The sequence below is a fragment of the Myxocyprinus asiaticus genome, chromosome 7 (genome assembly GCF_019703515.2).
Source record: "Myxocyprinus asiaticus isolate MX2 ecotype Aquarium Trade chromosome 7, UBuf_Myxa_2, whole genome shotgun sequence".
Lineage (NCBI taxonomy): Eukaryota > Metazoa > Chordata > Actinopteri > Cypriniformes > Catostomidae > Myxocyprinus > Myxocyprinus asiaticus.
This window is the reverse complement of record NC_059350.1, coordinates 828324-845124: the sequence shown is the minus strand read 5'-3', so window position 1 is coordinate 845124 and position 16801 is coordinate 828324. Positions and strand designations below refer to the sequence as shown.

Below are 16801 nucleotides of genomic sequence, written 5' to 3'. Positions count from 1 at the left end.
GATTATACTGTAAATCACTTTCACGAATCAGCCCCCAAATGTAGTCTCCCATCATGCTCTCGTTATACTGTCCTTGGTAGCGGCGTTCAAAGTCCAGTATATCCTGATGGAAGCGCTCGCCATGCTCCTCCGAGTACGCTCCCATGTTCTCCTTGAACTTATCAAGATGAGCATCAAGGATATGGACTTTGAGGGATTTCAGAGATGGAGCTGAGGAGAGAAACCCATACTACCCCAACCAAAAAGACCTCAACGACTTGATTAGAGATCTTGGTCTCACCAAGTCAAATGCCGAGCTTTTGACGTCTAGTCTCAAGCAGTGGAACTTGTTGGATGAAACTGTGCAAGTCGCAGATCAGAGGAAGTGTCACCAACCTTTTTCCAGCTTCTTCACCCGTCAAGATGGACTCTGCTTCTGCCACAATGTGACCAGTCTGTTTGAGGCAATCGGAATCGCCTGTAACCTGAATGAGTGGCGGCTCTTCATTGACAGCTCATCCAGAAGACTCAAAGCCGTGCTGGTCCATAATGGTAACACGTACTCGTCTCTTCCCCTGACTCACTCAGTGCACCTCAAAGAGGATTACAACAGCATCAAGACCTTGCTGGACACCTTGAAGTATGATGAGTACAGCTGGGAGGTCATAGGAGACTTCAAAATGGTGGCATTCCTGATGGGACTCTAAGGCGGTTTTACATACATTTTTACATATTTTGCCAATGTGTGAACGGCTTGTAATGCAACTTAAAAAATGAGCCCTTCCCGGACTTCCTAGGTTGCCTATTAAAGCCTGTAGACTGATTTTCATGTGAAGGGAGCGGGTCGCTTTTGCAGGGAAAATCCAAAGGATGTGACGTTTATGCACGCTCCCGAGAGCCTCAGTGCTTCTCTTCCGCTATTCAACAGTGACAACAAACTGCAACACTAGGTAACGTTATCTTAGAGATGGAATCCAGCAAACGTCCGGCTCCCAGCACAACACCGACTCCTACACAAACTCAGAGTAAGCCAAAAAACAAACATTTATCTACTGAATCCCGTCTGGCTAAGCGGGAACGTGATCGTGGTCGAGCGAAAACTAGAGTGAACTTCGGCAGGGCATTTGATTCCTGGAGGGAACTTCGTTCGCTTTTGGGGATCAGAACCGACCCTGAATTGGCGTTCTTCTTATTGGACAGGTAAACTTACATAACTGCACAGCATGTGAAATATAGTGCAATATAGTGATTGATCCGAGTCATTTTAGCTAACTTGATCTTGCCTGCACAGTAACTGTCATAATCAATGTTCATCTGTAATTATTCAGCAGGGTAAACTACAATAACACATGAAATGAATGCTAGACAATGTTCAAGATAATGCAGAAAGCTCCATTCATTAGTGTAACGTAACTTGGTTATACAGAAAATATAAACATTCTATTATTATAAAACAATAACGCATCGATATATCAAAATGACAGTTGTGATGGAATCACATCAATACTGAATTGTCAGCATATTTATAATGTACAGTCTATTTTATAAACAGCTACTGTCATCATCCACCAAATTTAGCTAACAGCTATTGATAAAGCTGGCTAGCTAGCTAACGCTGACATAGGCTATCGTATAAATGCAGTCAATGTATCATGCAAAGAAAAGTGATCACTTCAAACTACAGTCTCACATAGTCAGACCTATATCCACACTTTGTTTTAGCCCTGTTCCAGCACTGGAGAGTCAAATATAATATACAGTCTCAAAGTTTATAGTAAAACAATCATAACTGTGTAATTTTAATTATGTTACCTCATCTGTCAGCATGATGTCGGTGAATCACATTCAGTCTCTTTGTACGTTACATCATTGTTTTGGCCGATGTTTGCTCACATATGTCCCTATGGAGTGTGTGCACGAGCATGAGCAACAGGTAGCTGCTGCAGTTCACTGAACGGCCACAGGTGTCACTAATAACAAGGGTTTCTGAATCTTACATACTGCACCTTTAACCAATAAATAAAAAAGGACAATTAAAACTTTAAATATCTAGTTACACCACAGCACTACATTTCCATTAGTAATTAACTGCCATGTACAACCATGTATGGTTTTATTTTACACATTCATAAATTGAGGATTATGTTTTGTGCATACCTATAAACTTGTCTAAGACAAATTTACCACTTTCTCTAAAACATACTCATACATACACCTTTCTCTGTTGTACATGTATGTCTACCACATGTTTATATCACTGGTTACATTTAGATTATACTTATCTATTCTAATACATGTATATGATCTTCTTTTCTAAACACAAGTACATAATAAAACAGTTCAAATCAGTTCAATGCATTTTCAAAACATTTATCTCACATTCAGAGGTTCTTTCTATTACCAGTTTACATGTAGGACTGGGCGATGTAGCCAAAAATATAATCACAATATTAATTTTCATATCGTTCGATATCGATATTTATCACGATATACATGTCATACCATTAATGGGGGAGAAAATGCATTCCACATGTTTGTTAGACCTCAAGAATGAATGAAAACATGACTTGTTTGTTTACATGAGTAAACTCCATAGGGTAAGCTACCTTTTAATTTGAAGTTCAAGAGGTATAATCAGTTTAGGATTTAATACTACATAAGGCGTGTGACCTTTTTTTTATTATTATTTCACCAATTTCACTGTCTTGAGTGATCGTTTGACTCCACTGAAAGACTCCAGGAACAGGGTTGAGAACCACTGATCTAGATCGTCTAGATGTAGAACATAGGCTAAAATATCGGAAATTACTCAAAGGTTTATCATCGATATGAAGGATTTATTTTTTCAATAAATATCGATATCATCGCCAAGCCCTAGTTAAACGGTTAAAATTTCAGCATTGTTCTCAAAACTATTACATTGACGCCATCTTCTAGGCACCCAAAGATACTATATCATACGCATTACAAACAAGGTACACTTTGTTTACCTTTCAGTAGGAAACACTAGTTCACTGTACAAACAGCTAAACAGGTTTGAGTCATATATGCTACAAAATTAGCCACGTTTCCACTATCGGGCCAAATGGGGGTGTGGTAGTGCACGCCAGGGCCAGTTGCGTTCCCACTGTCACTTCCGGGGCTTTATTCGTGCCACCTCGGGGCTTTCAGAATTCACCAATTACCTTTTGTTACTTTTCAATAAGCAGATCAGTGCTGTTGTCAAGGGTAGCTTTTTCTACCTGAGATCTTTTGCTAAAATAAAACATTTTATAAAACATAAATAAAGGTAAATAAAGGTTGACTTGACTTTGGCCCACTGATTACCCTTGGGCCAAACAAGGCTAACCGGGGATTGAGGCGGGTTCCATGTCAAAGGCGGAGTTTCGCCGAACTTCCCAGGTTGTGTATCCAGCGTACAGTGGTACAGTTTCGGGAAGAAAATTAATAAAATGCGGGCACAGTACAAATCCGTTAAAATGACCAATGGACAAAGCAGTGCCCAAAGAAATTACTATCCATGGTTCGGTGAACTTTCATAAATGGTGTCCTGGGACATCGTACCACTGTTAGTGAAGAAACCACTCGAGACACCATAGCAGTTACAGTCGTGAGTTGTCAACACTAACTTATCTTGCTAGCTGGCTAGCTAATGTTTACATACAATAGAAACTCGATATTCTAGATAACTGTATAACCTGATACCTCAGCTTGAGATTCCCTCTTGCTTGTGAAATGGGCGGTGTGTGTAACGTTGGCACTGCAGCTGCGTATTAAGGGTTGGTTTTTGGGCAATGCAGCGGAGTTGGCCCGATGGTGGGAATGCAGATCGATTTTGGTCTTGCGGCTTGAGGTCCAAGGCTATTGGCCCCGGCTGGTCAGTTGATAGCCCTGGCTCGCACTGGCCCGATAGTGTAGAAGCGGCAATTGATGCCTGTCTGACCAAAGGATCAAAGGCTTTTTCACAGACTGAGGCATGAAAAGATGCTAGGGGATTCCAGAGAAGGTTGATCTTTAGTATGTATCTTCTTATGAGCACGAAAACTTGCTAAATGTACAAATTCCTTCCTGCAGATTGGGCAGCGGTAAGGTTTCTCTCCTGTATGCACTCTCTGATGGGCTTTCAGGACATCTGATCGAGAAAATGCTTTGTCACACTGAGTGCATTTGTAAGGTCTTTCTCCAGTGTGTGTTTTCTGGTGCTTTGATAAGTGACCGTATTGACTGAAACTCTTTCCACAAACACTACAGTGATACGGCTTTACTCCCGTGTGCACTCTTACATGAACTCCGAATTGACGTGAATTAGCAAAGCTCTTTCCACAGTGAGAGCAGAGGTAAGGTTTCTCTCCAGAGTGTGTTCTCTCATGGAGTACCAGACGAGAATTGTTATTAAACTGTTTATCACAGTGTGAGCATTGATGGGTTTTTGAGTGTATTTTCTGATGTGACTTTAAAGAATCTAGTTGTACAAAGGTTTTCCCACATTCACTGCACTGATACAGACTCTCATTGGTGTGCAAACGGACACAGTGTTCCTTCACATGGTGTCTGTGTCTGAATCTCACCTCACAATGAGGACACTTGAATGGTTTCTCCCCTGTGTGTGTTCTCCAATGAAGAACAAGATCTTTTTTAGTTCTGAAACACTTGTCACACTCACTGCATTGAAAAGGCTTTTCGTCGCTGTGTATCTTCCTGTGAGCCCTCATATTTGAGGAATCAGAGAACACCTTCCCGCACTGCTCACAGTGGAACTCCTTCTTTACTCTGTGCACTCTTGAATGAAGGTTCCTCTTTTCTGAGGTAGAAAAGGATCTCTCATGTCTTGCTTTTGATGTAGAAGCCGTTTCTCCATCCGAAGATGAACCACTTTTTGCATCTAAATGGAACAAAACATCATTAATGGCTATGTTTGCACAGCAGCAGAATACGGCTATCAGTTGTGTTTGGATTATCTAGTTTTTTCTTTATAAACAACCTCTATACCCAAATTAACTACCTGCAATTTTCAGTCACAGCCAAATTTAAGAGCGAGTTTAGTTGATCTGTGCTGTACGGACATAATTAAAGTCAACAATAAGGCTTGACATTCAATAAATTTAAGATAAAAATGCACATTTGAATGCAAAATCTGCATACGAATTCTGAAAGGAGTTTAATTTGGAAAAGCATCTGTTTCTGTTGCGCTTCGGCTAGTGTTGTTTGATCAACTCCTATTGCAGCACTGGGTTTAGACGTGCAGACGTAGAGTCTGAGCTGTAAATGCTGCCTCACAACCGAGTTCAGTCAAATACCACTATTATCTGGTAATATTACTACCATACAACTGTATTATTGAAAAACACTGCAGTCAGGAGTTGGCAAACCTGGCCAATTAATGAAACGAGATTGGAGGTGTGGGTTAGAGCTACTTTGACTTATAAAAAGCACTAAAACATTTAGAGTTAGCTATTCACAAGAAGCATCCGCTGATGTGGATCATGACTCACAAAAAGAGATATGAGAAGACCTACAATCAAGAATTGTTGCTTTGCATAAAGCTGGAAAGGGCTAAAAAGTTATCTTGAAGAGTTTAGATATTCATCTGTCCACAGTTAGACAAACTGTCTATAAATGGAGATGATTTAGTACTATAGGTACTCTCTCTAGAAGTGGCTGTCCAGTCAAGATGACTCAAAGGGCACACCGCAGAATGCTCAATGAGGTCAAAAAGATCCCTAGAGTGACAGATAAAGACTTGAAGGAATCACTGGACCTGGTTAACATCTCTGTTCATGAGTCTACTATACTGAAAACATTAAACAGGTATGGTGTTCATGGCAGGACATTATGAAGGAAGCTGCTGCTTTCCAATAAAAACATTGCTGCATGCCTGAAGTTTGCCAAAGACCACCTTGACAGTCCACAATGCCAGAGGTGTTTTGTGGACTGATGAAACTAAGGTTGAATTGTTTGGGAAGAACACCAACACTACGTCTGCCGTAAAAAGGGCACTGCATACCAACATGAAAACATCATCCCAACGGTGAAGTACGGTGGAGGGAGCATCATGATTTGGGGCTGCTTTGCTGCTTCAGGACCTGGAACGCTTGCCTTCATCGAGGAAAAAATGAATTCCCAAGTTTATCAAGATATCCAACAGGATAATGTCAGGGTGACTGTGTGTCAGCTGAAGATCAGTAGAAGTTGGGTGATGCAGCAGGACAATGACCCTAAACATCAAAGTAAATTCACTACAGAAATGACTTCAAAAAAAGAAAATCCCAGTCAGAGCCCAGATCTTAACCCAATAGAGATGCTGTGGAATGACCTCAAGAGAGCCGTTCACACCAGACATCCTAAGAATATGTCTGAGCTTAAGCAGTTTTGTAAGGAAGAATGGTCCAAAATTCCTTCTGAACATTGTGCAGGTCTAATCCACAGCTACAGGAAACACTTGATTGAGGTTATTGCAGCCAAATGAGGATCGACCAGTTATTAAATCAAACTTACATTTCCACAGCACTGTGATTGTTTAATGGGATGTGTTCAATAAAGACATGAAAGATTATAGTTGTTTGTGTGTTGTTATCTTAAGCACATTGTGTTTGTCTATACTTGTGACTTTGATGAAGATGACATCACATTTTATGACCAATTAATGTAGAAAATCAGCTACTTATAAAAGGGTTCACATACTTTTTCTTGCCACTGTAAGTGCCAGATCTCTAAATACCCAAATATGTAAGAGTGTTTGCTGAAAGTCCCATGCATTTATGGGTTCAAATCATTACTTCAGGTCAGGAATTCAACAAACAGGATGTTTTATTATTGCATGCATAGGAATCATTACGTGTGAATCGTCTAAATATATTAAAATAGACATTTCAAGAAGTGGAAAATGTATATGATATAGTATATAAGATTAATGATGAGATTAAATCTTAATGATAGTGATTAATGTTACTCAGATCACTATCACTGTCTGTCACTACAATTACTGCCATTACTCGAGGTTATTTTGAGAAGAGAAAAGGGAACGGATATTTGCCCAAACCCTTTAAGACTGATACTGCTGTCCATTTTAACAGAAATAGATTAAAAATATACTAACAGATGTATTGCTGCATTCATGTTGCAAAAGGCAGATTTTTATTTTTATTTTTTAATTCATTAAACTTCAAACAAACAAAGTAAACATACAGTCAGAACTGCAATAATACATAAACATAGAAAAACATACAGCCAGGGGGGCAGGCTAAACATTATGTAAATATATTGAAGGACTCACATCTAGAAACAGTTTTAATTGCTTTCTTATTATGTGAATGAAAAACAGTCTGATATATATTTGAATTTCTTTTTCAAGAACCAAAAACAAAGGTTGGGTTTTACTGTACTTACATTTATGTATATGAAATTTAGCAAAAATTAAAATTAAATTTATAATATAGTATTCTTTCCTTTTATTTGAGGGGATATTAGTAAAACCAAATGTAACGTTTTCGAAACACAGAAAAATTGGGGTCAATGTTATCAATTATAAATCTAGTCAAATCTTTCCAAAATGTCCTTACATGAGCACAATGCCAAAACTGTATTGCAAAAAGAACAGTTCAAATCAATATCCTTTTTACATTTAACAAGAAAATTATTTACTGGGTAGTATCTGTGTAAGATTTTGAAAGTTATTTCCTTAACTTTATTTACCAATAAATATTTGTTTGGTAAAGTCCATTTGGCCTTCCATAATAAACCTGCACCAGTCTATTCCAATAAACAACACAGTTTGGCATGGTGACAATGTCTTTTTGAAGTAAAGAACGAATGGTTTTATTAATATTTAAAACTCAGGGGGAAAAACAAAGTTTCCCAATTACAGTATCAAATAAATCAAAAGCAGAAGGGGGCGCAATACTGTTGAGTATTAGCTCTGAATAATGCCTTATGGGAATCACATCCATGACAATAGAAAATTCCCTTGGTGTTACTGGGATTTTATGGACGTCTAGAAACTCTGAATAAGTGAGCAACATGCCTTCTAGATTTAATAACTGATCGACTCGTGTTATGCATGCTAAAAACCATCTTTCAAAAAATAAAGATTTATTTTTAATAATATATTATAATTGCTCCAAATTAAATATCTATGGGGTGAAAAGTTATGCTTATATAACAGGGACCAAGCCAGCAACATTTGTTTGTGAAAGCAAGATAAGTTCAGAAGGATTTTGTCAATTTTGTAATTGCAAATCAGGAGAAACTCAAGACCACCTAATTTGGAGAAAACAAAATTGGGTATAAAAGTCCAAAGAGAATTTGGATTTAGAATGAAATGTCTAATCTAATTAATTTTAAAAATATTATTAAGAGTACAGAAATCAAGGAAGTTCAATCCACCTGATTCATAAGTATTCATTATTATAGATTTCCTAATATAATGCGTTTTGTTTCTCCAAAGAAAATTAAATAAAGCAGTATCAATAGCTTTACACATCTCCTTAGAAACATCGAGTGAAGTGGCAGCATAGACTAATCTTAACAGTCCCTCAGCTTTATATAACAACACTCTACCTTTAAGGGATAAATCCCTCAAAAGCCAGTGATTCAACTTTGTTTTAGTCTTCTGAAGAATGGGATCAAAATCTAGATTTTTGATATGTTATTGATTCCTTCACTGAGATATTAGCAATATGTTGTAACTGACAGTCTTTAATAGACAACAGTTCACATTTGCTGATGTTTAAACTAAGGCCAGAAGCTTTAGAAAAGGCATCTACTACTATAAGAGCAGCTGAGACCTGATGGTGATCTTTCAGGAACAGTGCAGTATCATCTGCTAACTGGGATATAATAATATCCCTGCCAGCAATAGATATACATTTTAAGTGGCTTGTTTTAACATAAATATTCATAAGCTGAGTACAGAACAAAAAAGATAAGGGGAGATTGGACAACCTTGCCTAATACCACGTTTTAAATAAAATCTAGAGGATGAACCACCTTTAAGTTTAACAGAACAGTTTGCGTTCCTTTACATTGCTAGTATAGCTTTACAGAAAAAGTCTCCAAACCCAAATTTTTGTAATGACCTAAAAATAAAAGCATGCTCCACCGTATCGAACGCTTTACAGAAATCTAAGAAAAGAATAAATCCATCATCAGAACTTAAATGTGAGTAGTCCAACTAAGACTAATCTTATATTATTTGAAATATGTCTTTTCTTTAAGAAGCCAGATTGGGCCTCATCTATAAAGGGGTCCATAACTGACTTGATTCTATTTGCAAAGATTAAGGCAAAGATCTTATAATCATTATTTAATAGAGAAATTGGTCTCCAGTTATCTAAAAGCAACTCTCTATATAAACCTCTTTGAGAAAGGGGGCAATAAGATCAGAAAAGGTTTTATAAAAGTCGGCCGTGAGGCCATCAACCCCGGGAGATTTGTTAACCTTAATAAGTGCGATAGCGTTTAAGATCTCCTCAATAGTAATTGAACTATCACAGAGCTCTTTTTGCACAGGGTCGATGGTCTTAAAATTAATTCCAGAAATAGAGTTCAGAAATAGAGAAGCAGAATGTTCACAGAATTTGGAACTATAAAATTCTGTACAAAATTTTGATATTTTAACTTGGTCATCTGTGACATCTCCATCTATTTTAAGTTGTTCAATTGTATTATTTCTAAAGTGAAATTTCTCTAAACCAAAAAAATATGCAGAGTTTTGCTCCCCTTTTTCCAACCATCGCTTCCGTGACCTAACGAAGGCTCCTTCTGGCTTATTCTTATATACTTTGTCCAATTCCAGTTGTAGGGTGATTAACTCAGCCTGTTCGTCTTCATTTGGACATGATTTTAAGGAGAGGACAGCTAATCTTGAAATAATATTGTCCTCCTGAATACGTCTTTCTTTTGCCATTAAGCTTCCCTGCTTTCATACTTGGCTACCCCAAATTTCAGTAGCTCCCAATTACTGCAGAATTTCTTTTCTGAAAGTGCTTTATACCAATGACATAAAATAAGATTTTTAACCTTTGTTTTAATATGTTCATATTGCAGTAATGAACTATTAAGTTTCCAGTATGAACTTCTACCCATAGCATGTGGAGCAGTGCTGAGGATAATGGAAATATGAACAGCCTTATGGTCACTGAGAAGTGAAGGAATCATATTAACAGAAATATCTGAGGATTGTATACTCGCAGATACTAACCAATAATCTATACGAGATTGTTACCAGACTTGTTGCTCCAAGTATACAGCAACGAATCAGGAAACTACCAAATTACATTTCTCCATAAAATGTTTAAAGTTTGCATTTTGAATATAAGACATGCCAAGGCAGATTTCAGAGCCATTCTTGTCAATTCTACGTAATGAAGATTTGACAACAACTAGTGATTGAGATAATTAATTTGAAAAGACAACAATCAATATTGGTCATATTTAGAGTTTTTCAAAACAACATTAAATAAAATAAAAAAAAAAAAACATACCTGAAGGAAGAAAATCTTCATCATCATCATCATCATCATCATCTTCATCACTCTCTTGTTCCTCTGCTGTGGTATCTCCTTTCATCTCCATCAGGTTCCTGCAGTCCAGCAGCTTCACTGAACACATCTTCAATGGTATCTGCAGCATCTGCTGTTCCCCAGTGTTACACCAAAACAGATAAAACACGTTAAAGTAGATTAAACATGCGCCGGTTGAGTGGTCGTGTCTAGATGGGATCCCTCTCTCGTCAGTCTCGCGAGATTCTTGATCGCGCTCTCTCTCTCTCGTCAGTCTCGCGAGATTCTGGATCCTTCTTTCTTTGTTTAGTGAGTTTACCGGCGGACTAAAGAGCTTCATACCGCCTCCTGCTGTACTGGAGTCACAACACACTCAACATTCATCAGGAGGATTTCAGACATCTTGTGATTAATTCAACCGACAAAAAGTCCTGAAATGTAGTAAGAGCTATTAGTGATTATTTAAACCCCTATGCTAACACTTCAGTGGATGAATATTCAGATGACAGTATATAGTCATTCAATTAATCGCTATTGCACTATAACTCAAATTTAGCAAATCCTGTTATTTGTGGATGATTAGAATCAGAGAACTTGAAATGTACAACTTTTATTACGTACAGTTCTTATGTGACACGAGAATGAGTGAAACGCATCACCAGTGTGAACTGATGTCATTGTTTAAGTGACGATCATCACCACATTCTCAAATGAGTCTCAGAGCTGTTGTGCTTTTGGCGGCAAACTTCCCTGTCGTCATTATAAGAATGGATATTATTCATACATTAGTTGGAATGAAAAGTGACATTTGCAAAGCATTTTTATCTGATGATTTTTTAAATTAAATTGTTAAATTACACATTAATGTGATTTTAAACACTGCTTGTCCTCAAGGTAAATTTTATATTAGCAGAAACAGGGGCGTAGCACCAAATGTTGGGCCTCTAGCACAGACCAACTTTAGGACGCCCTAAACATGTTCAGTTTGTGATGGGGGTAATATATAAACGGGGTTTTTTATATGGATATTTAACAGTGCTATATTATTTATAAATAATTTACAACTTCTTATTTTCAAACACTTGAATCTAAATAAATAAGCAGCGGGACTTAGCTTGCTCACTGGCATTTGCACAAGGTCCAAAATTTACTTAAAATATTATTAAACTACTTATAATTTACTTTGATAAAAAAAACGTATTATCCATGAAACTGAATTTTGCATTATTTTTATTCAAATGTATGTTTGTCCCTATGAGAGTGAAATTATTTATCTATTTTTTCTCTTGCAAATCAGTGACAAACAACACAAGTTATTATTGTGTCAGTGAATTTTAACTGCACCTCTCAGAAAAAATAAAATACTTCATGATTCTGCCGTACTCCCGATTTACAGTTTTCCACATCCACACTTTGCTCAAGAGAATGTATTAGACCAGACATGATTTAAATTATGGAGATAACAACCTCTGTGGCTCTATCATATGAGAACGCAATGGTCAACTAGCATGTTACGACAGTAAGTCACCATTTGCAGACACCATACAAATGAATGTGGAGAGCCGTAAACTGACACCTACATGTCGCAAAATCGTCAGTGACTTTTCTTATCAGACATAATTTTATCTTTGTAAACTTAACAGATAGTTCATTCCAAAAGGATGTGGTGTAAAACATGTTGAAGATAAGCAGGCAGGCGGTCAGTTCATTAAGTGATGAGCTGTTTCCTCACAAAAGCAGTTTATTCAGCACACTGAGGCATCTCCTCCATAGACATCCATTCAAACAGAACTACCTATTGTCTCCTCGCCAGTGTACCGCCATTTGGAATGTCTAAGGGAGCTCCACGTTACGCTATTTTAGGCTAAGCATGTATGCTTCCTCACTACAAGGGCTCTAATTAGACCTGCAGGTAGAGTTGCCTCCTGTCCTGTGAAATACGGGATTGTATGTAAATATGAAATGATGCGTCCCATTTCAAATAAATACGGGACGCAATTTGTCCCGTAAACTGGTCAGATGGCATCACAGCAAAATCGTTCCAGATCGTAAATTTAACACTGATACAAGTTGGACATTTTTCATACTGTGCAGGGTCATCTGAAAAGTCCACACATTGTGCTAAAACTGTGGATTTTTTTATTGAAAAACAGAAGGTTCAATATAAATGTTCAGTAAGATGTACAAAATTGCACAGATCCAACAATGTATGAATACAGTCACTGAGTTATAAAGAAGTATAGGTGAAGGAAAAAATAATTAAAATAAATAATAATAAAAAAAACGTAAAAATAAATATAATCCAACACAGATGTATACATGAATAAGATAAAAATAGATAAATAATCGAAGAAATCGGCCTAAAAATAATTATATTTGGGGTCAGGAAAGTTCTCTGCATATAAGAAAGGATATACTCTACACTTTTTATAATTAATAACTCTCAAAGCATTTACTGCTAAAATTGTGAAGGATGTGGAAAGGGACCATCTGAATACATGGCCAGTTTCTTGATATTATGCATTTATAATATAGTATTACTTACCGGTACTGCTGCTCCCTATACGTATATTACACACCCTACGGGGTACCATCTTACCCTAGGTGGGCACCAGAAACTCCACTGGCTGCCGTTCCTCACAAATATGAACCACATACCCACGACAACTGAAAGAATTAAATAGTTTTGATTGTCGTGTTGATCAGTGTGTTGTTCCTCTGCTGTGGTCTCTCCTCTTATCTCCATCAGGTTCCTGCAGTCCAGCAGATTCACTAAACACATCTTTAGTAGTCTCTGCTGCATCTGCTGTTCTCCAGCTTTACCGACAGAGACTCTGTAGTGAACAACGGACAAGATGGCATTCCAGGACCCCAGTTTATGGCATAACAGCCATAATGGAGGAAGGTTTGTTACACTGTAATTGGATCTTGGTGAACTAACATAAACAAATGCCTGGTACCATCAAATAAAACTGCTAGGACAACTGCCAGAACACCTCTTATGGGTCAAGAAGGGAGGCCCCATCTCGCTCAGCAAGGGAGAGTTCTCATTGGTCAATGAGTTGTTCCTGATAACTGAATCATCCTGGTAACTCTCAAACCATAAGGTCTAGAGGTGAATGACCATAAATATTCCTGAGGACTTTCTGCAGATTCAAGGTAACCCATCTTACATAACCATGGCCAAAACAAAGAAAGGACAAAGCTTCACACACATTATTTAACTCCTTAAATGGACACAAAACTCTATGTTTTATGATTGTTAATTATAATTATCTTGTCACATATAAGCTATTTGTGACATTTAAAAGACTGATTCTCTTTCATGCACATTGTGGATGAAATATAAGTACATACAAAATCACTTTAAAAGAGAAAATAAGACTTGTATCAGGATCCTGAGAACCATCAAGGAGTTTGCCTAGGAGTTTTTTAGATCTCCGAGAGTTCCGAGATGTAGAGGAGAAGGCAAAGGAAGGTACCTGCTGCAGCACCCGCTGAGGTCCCTGTCACTGCAGCTGCCCTGGAGGTGTCCACCTCTCCCTGTCTCGAGATTCTGCTTCCTACTCTGGTGGTCCTGGAGATTCCAGCTACGGAGGCCACTCTGTTCCCACTATTCCCTGTCCTGGCCACAGCATCCATTCTAGCCCTTTCCCTTTTGGCCGCTGCTGACCCAGCCCCTTTTCCTGCTGCCAACCCATCTTTCTCCCCTGACACGACAATCAACCTTTCTCCCCAGTGGTCTCCGCCAACTCATTCTTCTCCCCTGCGGCTGCTCTTGTCCTTTCCCCAGCAGCCACCACTGGCTGATCCCTCTTTCCAGTGGTTGGTCCAGCCCTTTCTTAAACGGCTGTTTTGACTGGCCTCGCTCCAGTCTGCCCTGCCAAGGTTGGCTCTTTAGGGGTCTCTAGTTCTGATGCCTCCCCTTGTGTTCACCTCTCACATTCTGGAGCTGCCCAATCTGCAGAACCCTGCTGTGAAGTCACCCAAGCCTTTTCCCACACCAGTGCCACCGGACCTCATTCATGCTCTGGAGATGCCTCCGCTTGGGTTCCCCACTCAAGATCTGGAGCTGCCCAACCTGCAGGATCCTGTCCTGAAGTCACCCAACCCTTTTCCCACTCCGGTGCCACCGGACCTCATCCCTGCTCCAGAGATGCCTCCCCTTATGTTCACCTTTCACACTCTGGAGCCGCCCAACCTGCAGGACCCTGCTCTGGAGTCACCTAACCCTCTTCCTACTCTGGAGATGCCTCCACTTGGGTTCCCCATTCATGCTCTGGAGCCTTCTGACCTGGAGGACCCTGCTCTGGAGCAGCCTAACCTCATACTTGCTCTGGAGTCACCCCACCTCATTCTCGTTCTGGAGCCGCCTGACTTGCAGGACCCTGCCCTTGGCCTGGAACCATCAGACCTCGCTCTCACCCCGGAGCTGCTGAACCTGCACCTGCCTTGGAGCCGCCACTTTGGTTTTTCTCTCCCACCCTCTCTCTGTCTTAATGGACCCCAAGGGTCACTGGGGCCTTAAAGTCAAAGAATTAAAGCATAACAAATCATTTGTAAGTCTCTTTGGATAAAAGTGCCTAATAAGCATGAGAGTATGGTTTTCTGTAAAAAAATAAATAAAAACAAAATAAAAATATATATAAAAAATTAAAAATGACTTCTGGAAAATTTGTGAGAGTGAATGTTTTAATGCATTCAACCAATGTTGCTAATGGGACACCCCTAGAAATGGCTCCTTAGTTTAGTATTCAGAGCACTGAACAAGGGGGCCCTGGCTAATTGAGACATATCCAATGTCTTCACACTGGTGCTCTCAGTGTAATATAGCAAACGTTAAGTCATTACAGTTGCTGTTCATATTGTCATGTGTTGTTTATTTTGCTCTTAAAACCTTCTATCATGTTTTTTTAAATTAGGGCAGATAAAGATAGTCCAAGTATCCTAAATTGTAAGCAACTAGGCCTGTGTTACTTACAATCTGTACAGCAGATCCCCATACGTGGTGGTTCTTCAACTTAAAAACTTGAAGTCTCAAAAATCATGTGTAGGGAGACAATTGCAACCTCAAACCTCAGATTTATTGGTTACAATATTTTAGCCATCAAAAGTTAAATTTATAAAGGATTCATAATTTCAACTGAGCTAGAGTAGCATTGGGGAAACCACTTAAATCTATGCCGAATCCAATGTTCTATCAATTCATCAGTCCTTATATACTCATCAGTCTCTGCATTGTTCTAAGTCTAGGGATTCTCCAGGTGACTTCACTTGCACATTCGAGAGCCTTTAAAACCCTCTTTCGCAGATCTCTTTCTTTGAATGTTTTGACTGTAAAACATTAATACATACCCCATTCTCTCTTATTTATGTTTACCACATTTATTTCACTGGTAACATTTAGGTTAAACTTCTCTTTTCTAATACATGTACTGTATATTGTATGTTCTATTTTAAATGGAAGTACACTGGCGGCCAAAAGTTTGGAATAATGTACAGATTTTGCTCTTATGGAAAGAAATTGGTACTTTTATTCACCAAAGTGTCATTCAACCGACCACAATGTGTAGACAGGACATTAATAACATGAAAAATTACTATTACAATTTGAAAAAAAAAAAATGTTCAGAACTTCTTAAACTACTTCAAAGAGTTCTCATCAAAAAATCCTCCACGTGCAGCAATGACAGCTTTGCAGATCCTTGTTATTCTAGCTGTCAGTTTGTCCAGATACTCAGGTGACATTTCACCCCACACTTCCTGTAGCACTTGCCATAGATGTGTCTGTCTTGTCGGGCACTTCTCACGCACCTTACAGTCTAGCTGATCCCACAAAAGCTCAATGGGGTTAAGATCCATAACACTCTTTTCCAATTATCTGTTGTCCAATGTCTGTGTGTCTTTGCCCACTCGAACCTTTTCAAAAGTGTCTTTTTCTTTGCAATTCTTCCCATAAGGCCTGCACCCCTGAGTCTTCTCTTTACTGTTGTACATGAAACTGGTGTTGAGCGGGTAGAATTCAATGAAGCTGTCAGCTGAGGACATGTGAGGCGTCTATTTCTCAAACTAGAGACTCTGATGTACTTATCCTCTTGTTTAGTTGTACATCTGGTCTTCCACATCTCTTTCTGTCCTTGTTAGAGCCAGTTGTCCTTTGTCTTTGAAGACTGTAGTGTACACCTTTGGATGAAATCTTCAGTTTTTTCAGGCAATTTCAAGCATTGTATAGCCTTCATTCCTCAAAACAATGATTGACTGATGAGTTTCTAGAGAAAGCTGTTTCTTTTTTGCCATTTTTGACCTAATATTGACCTTAAGAC

At 38.6% G+C, this 16801-nt stretch overlaps 1 protein-coding gene across 2 annotated transcripts in view; it reads right to left on the bottom strand.

Moving 5' to 3' along the window:
- Positions 1 to 632: 632 nt before the first annotated feature.
- LOC127444397 (zinc finger protein 501-like) overlaps positions 633 to 16801 on the bottom strand; it is a 29193-nt gene continuing 13024 nt past the window's right edge. The window contains exons 1-2 of one of the 2 annotated variants that reach the window (XM_051703754.1): positions 10461 to 11711; positions 633 to 4861 (exon numbers count right to left, since the gene is read on the bottom strand). In XM_051703754.1, the coding sequence (XP_051559714.1) occupies positions 3942 to 4861; positions 10461 to 10818 (1278 nt within the window). In that variant the 5' untranslated portion in view covers positions 10819 to 11711 and the 3' untranslated portion in view covers positions 633 to 3941. Of the gene's footprint in view, positions 4862 to 10460; positions 11712 to 16801 lie in introns of those variants that run through there. The other variant, XM_051703753.1, reaches the window with a different exon arrangement.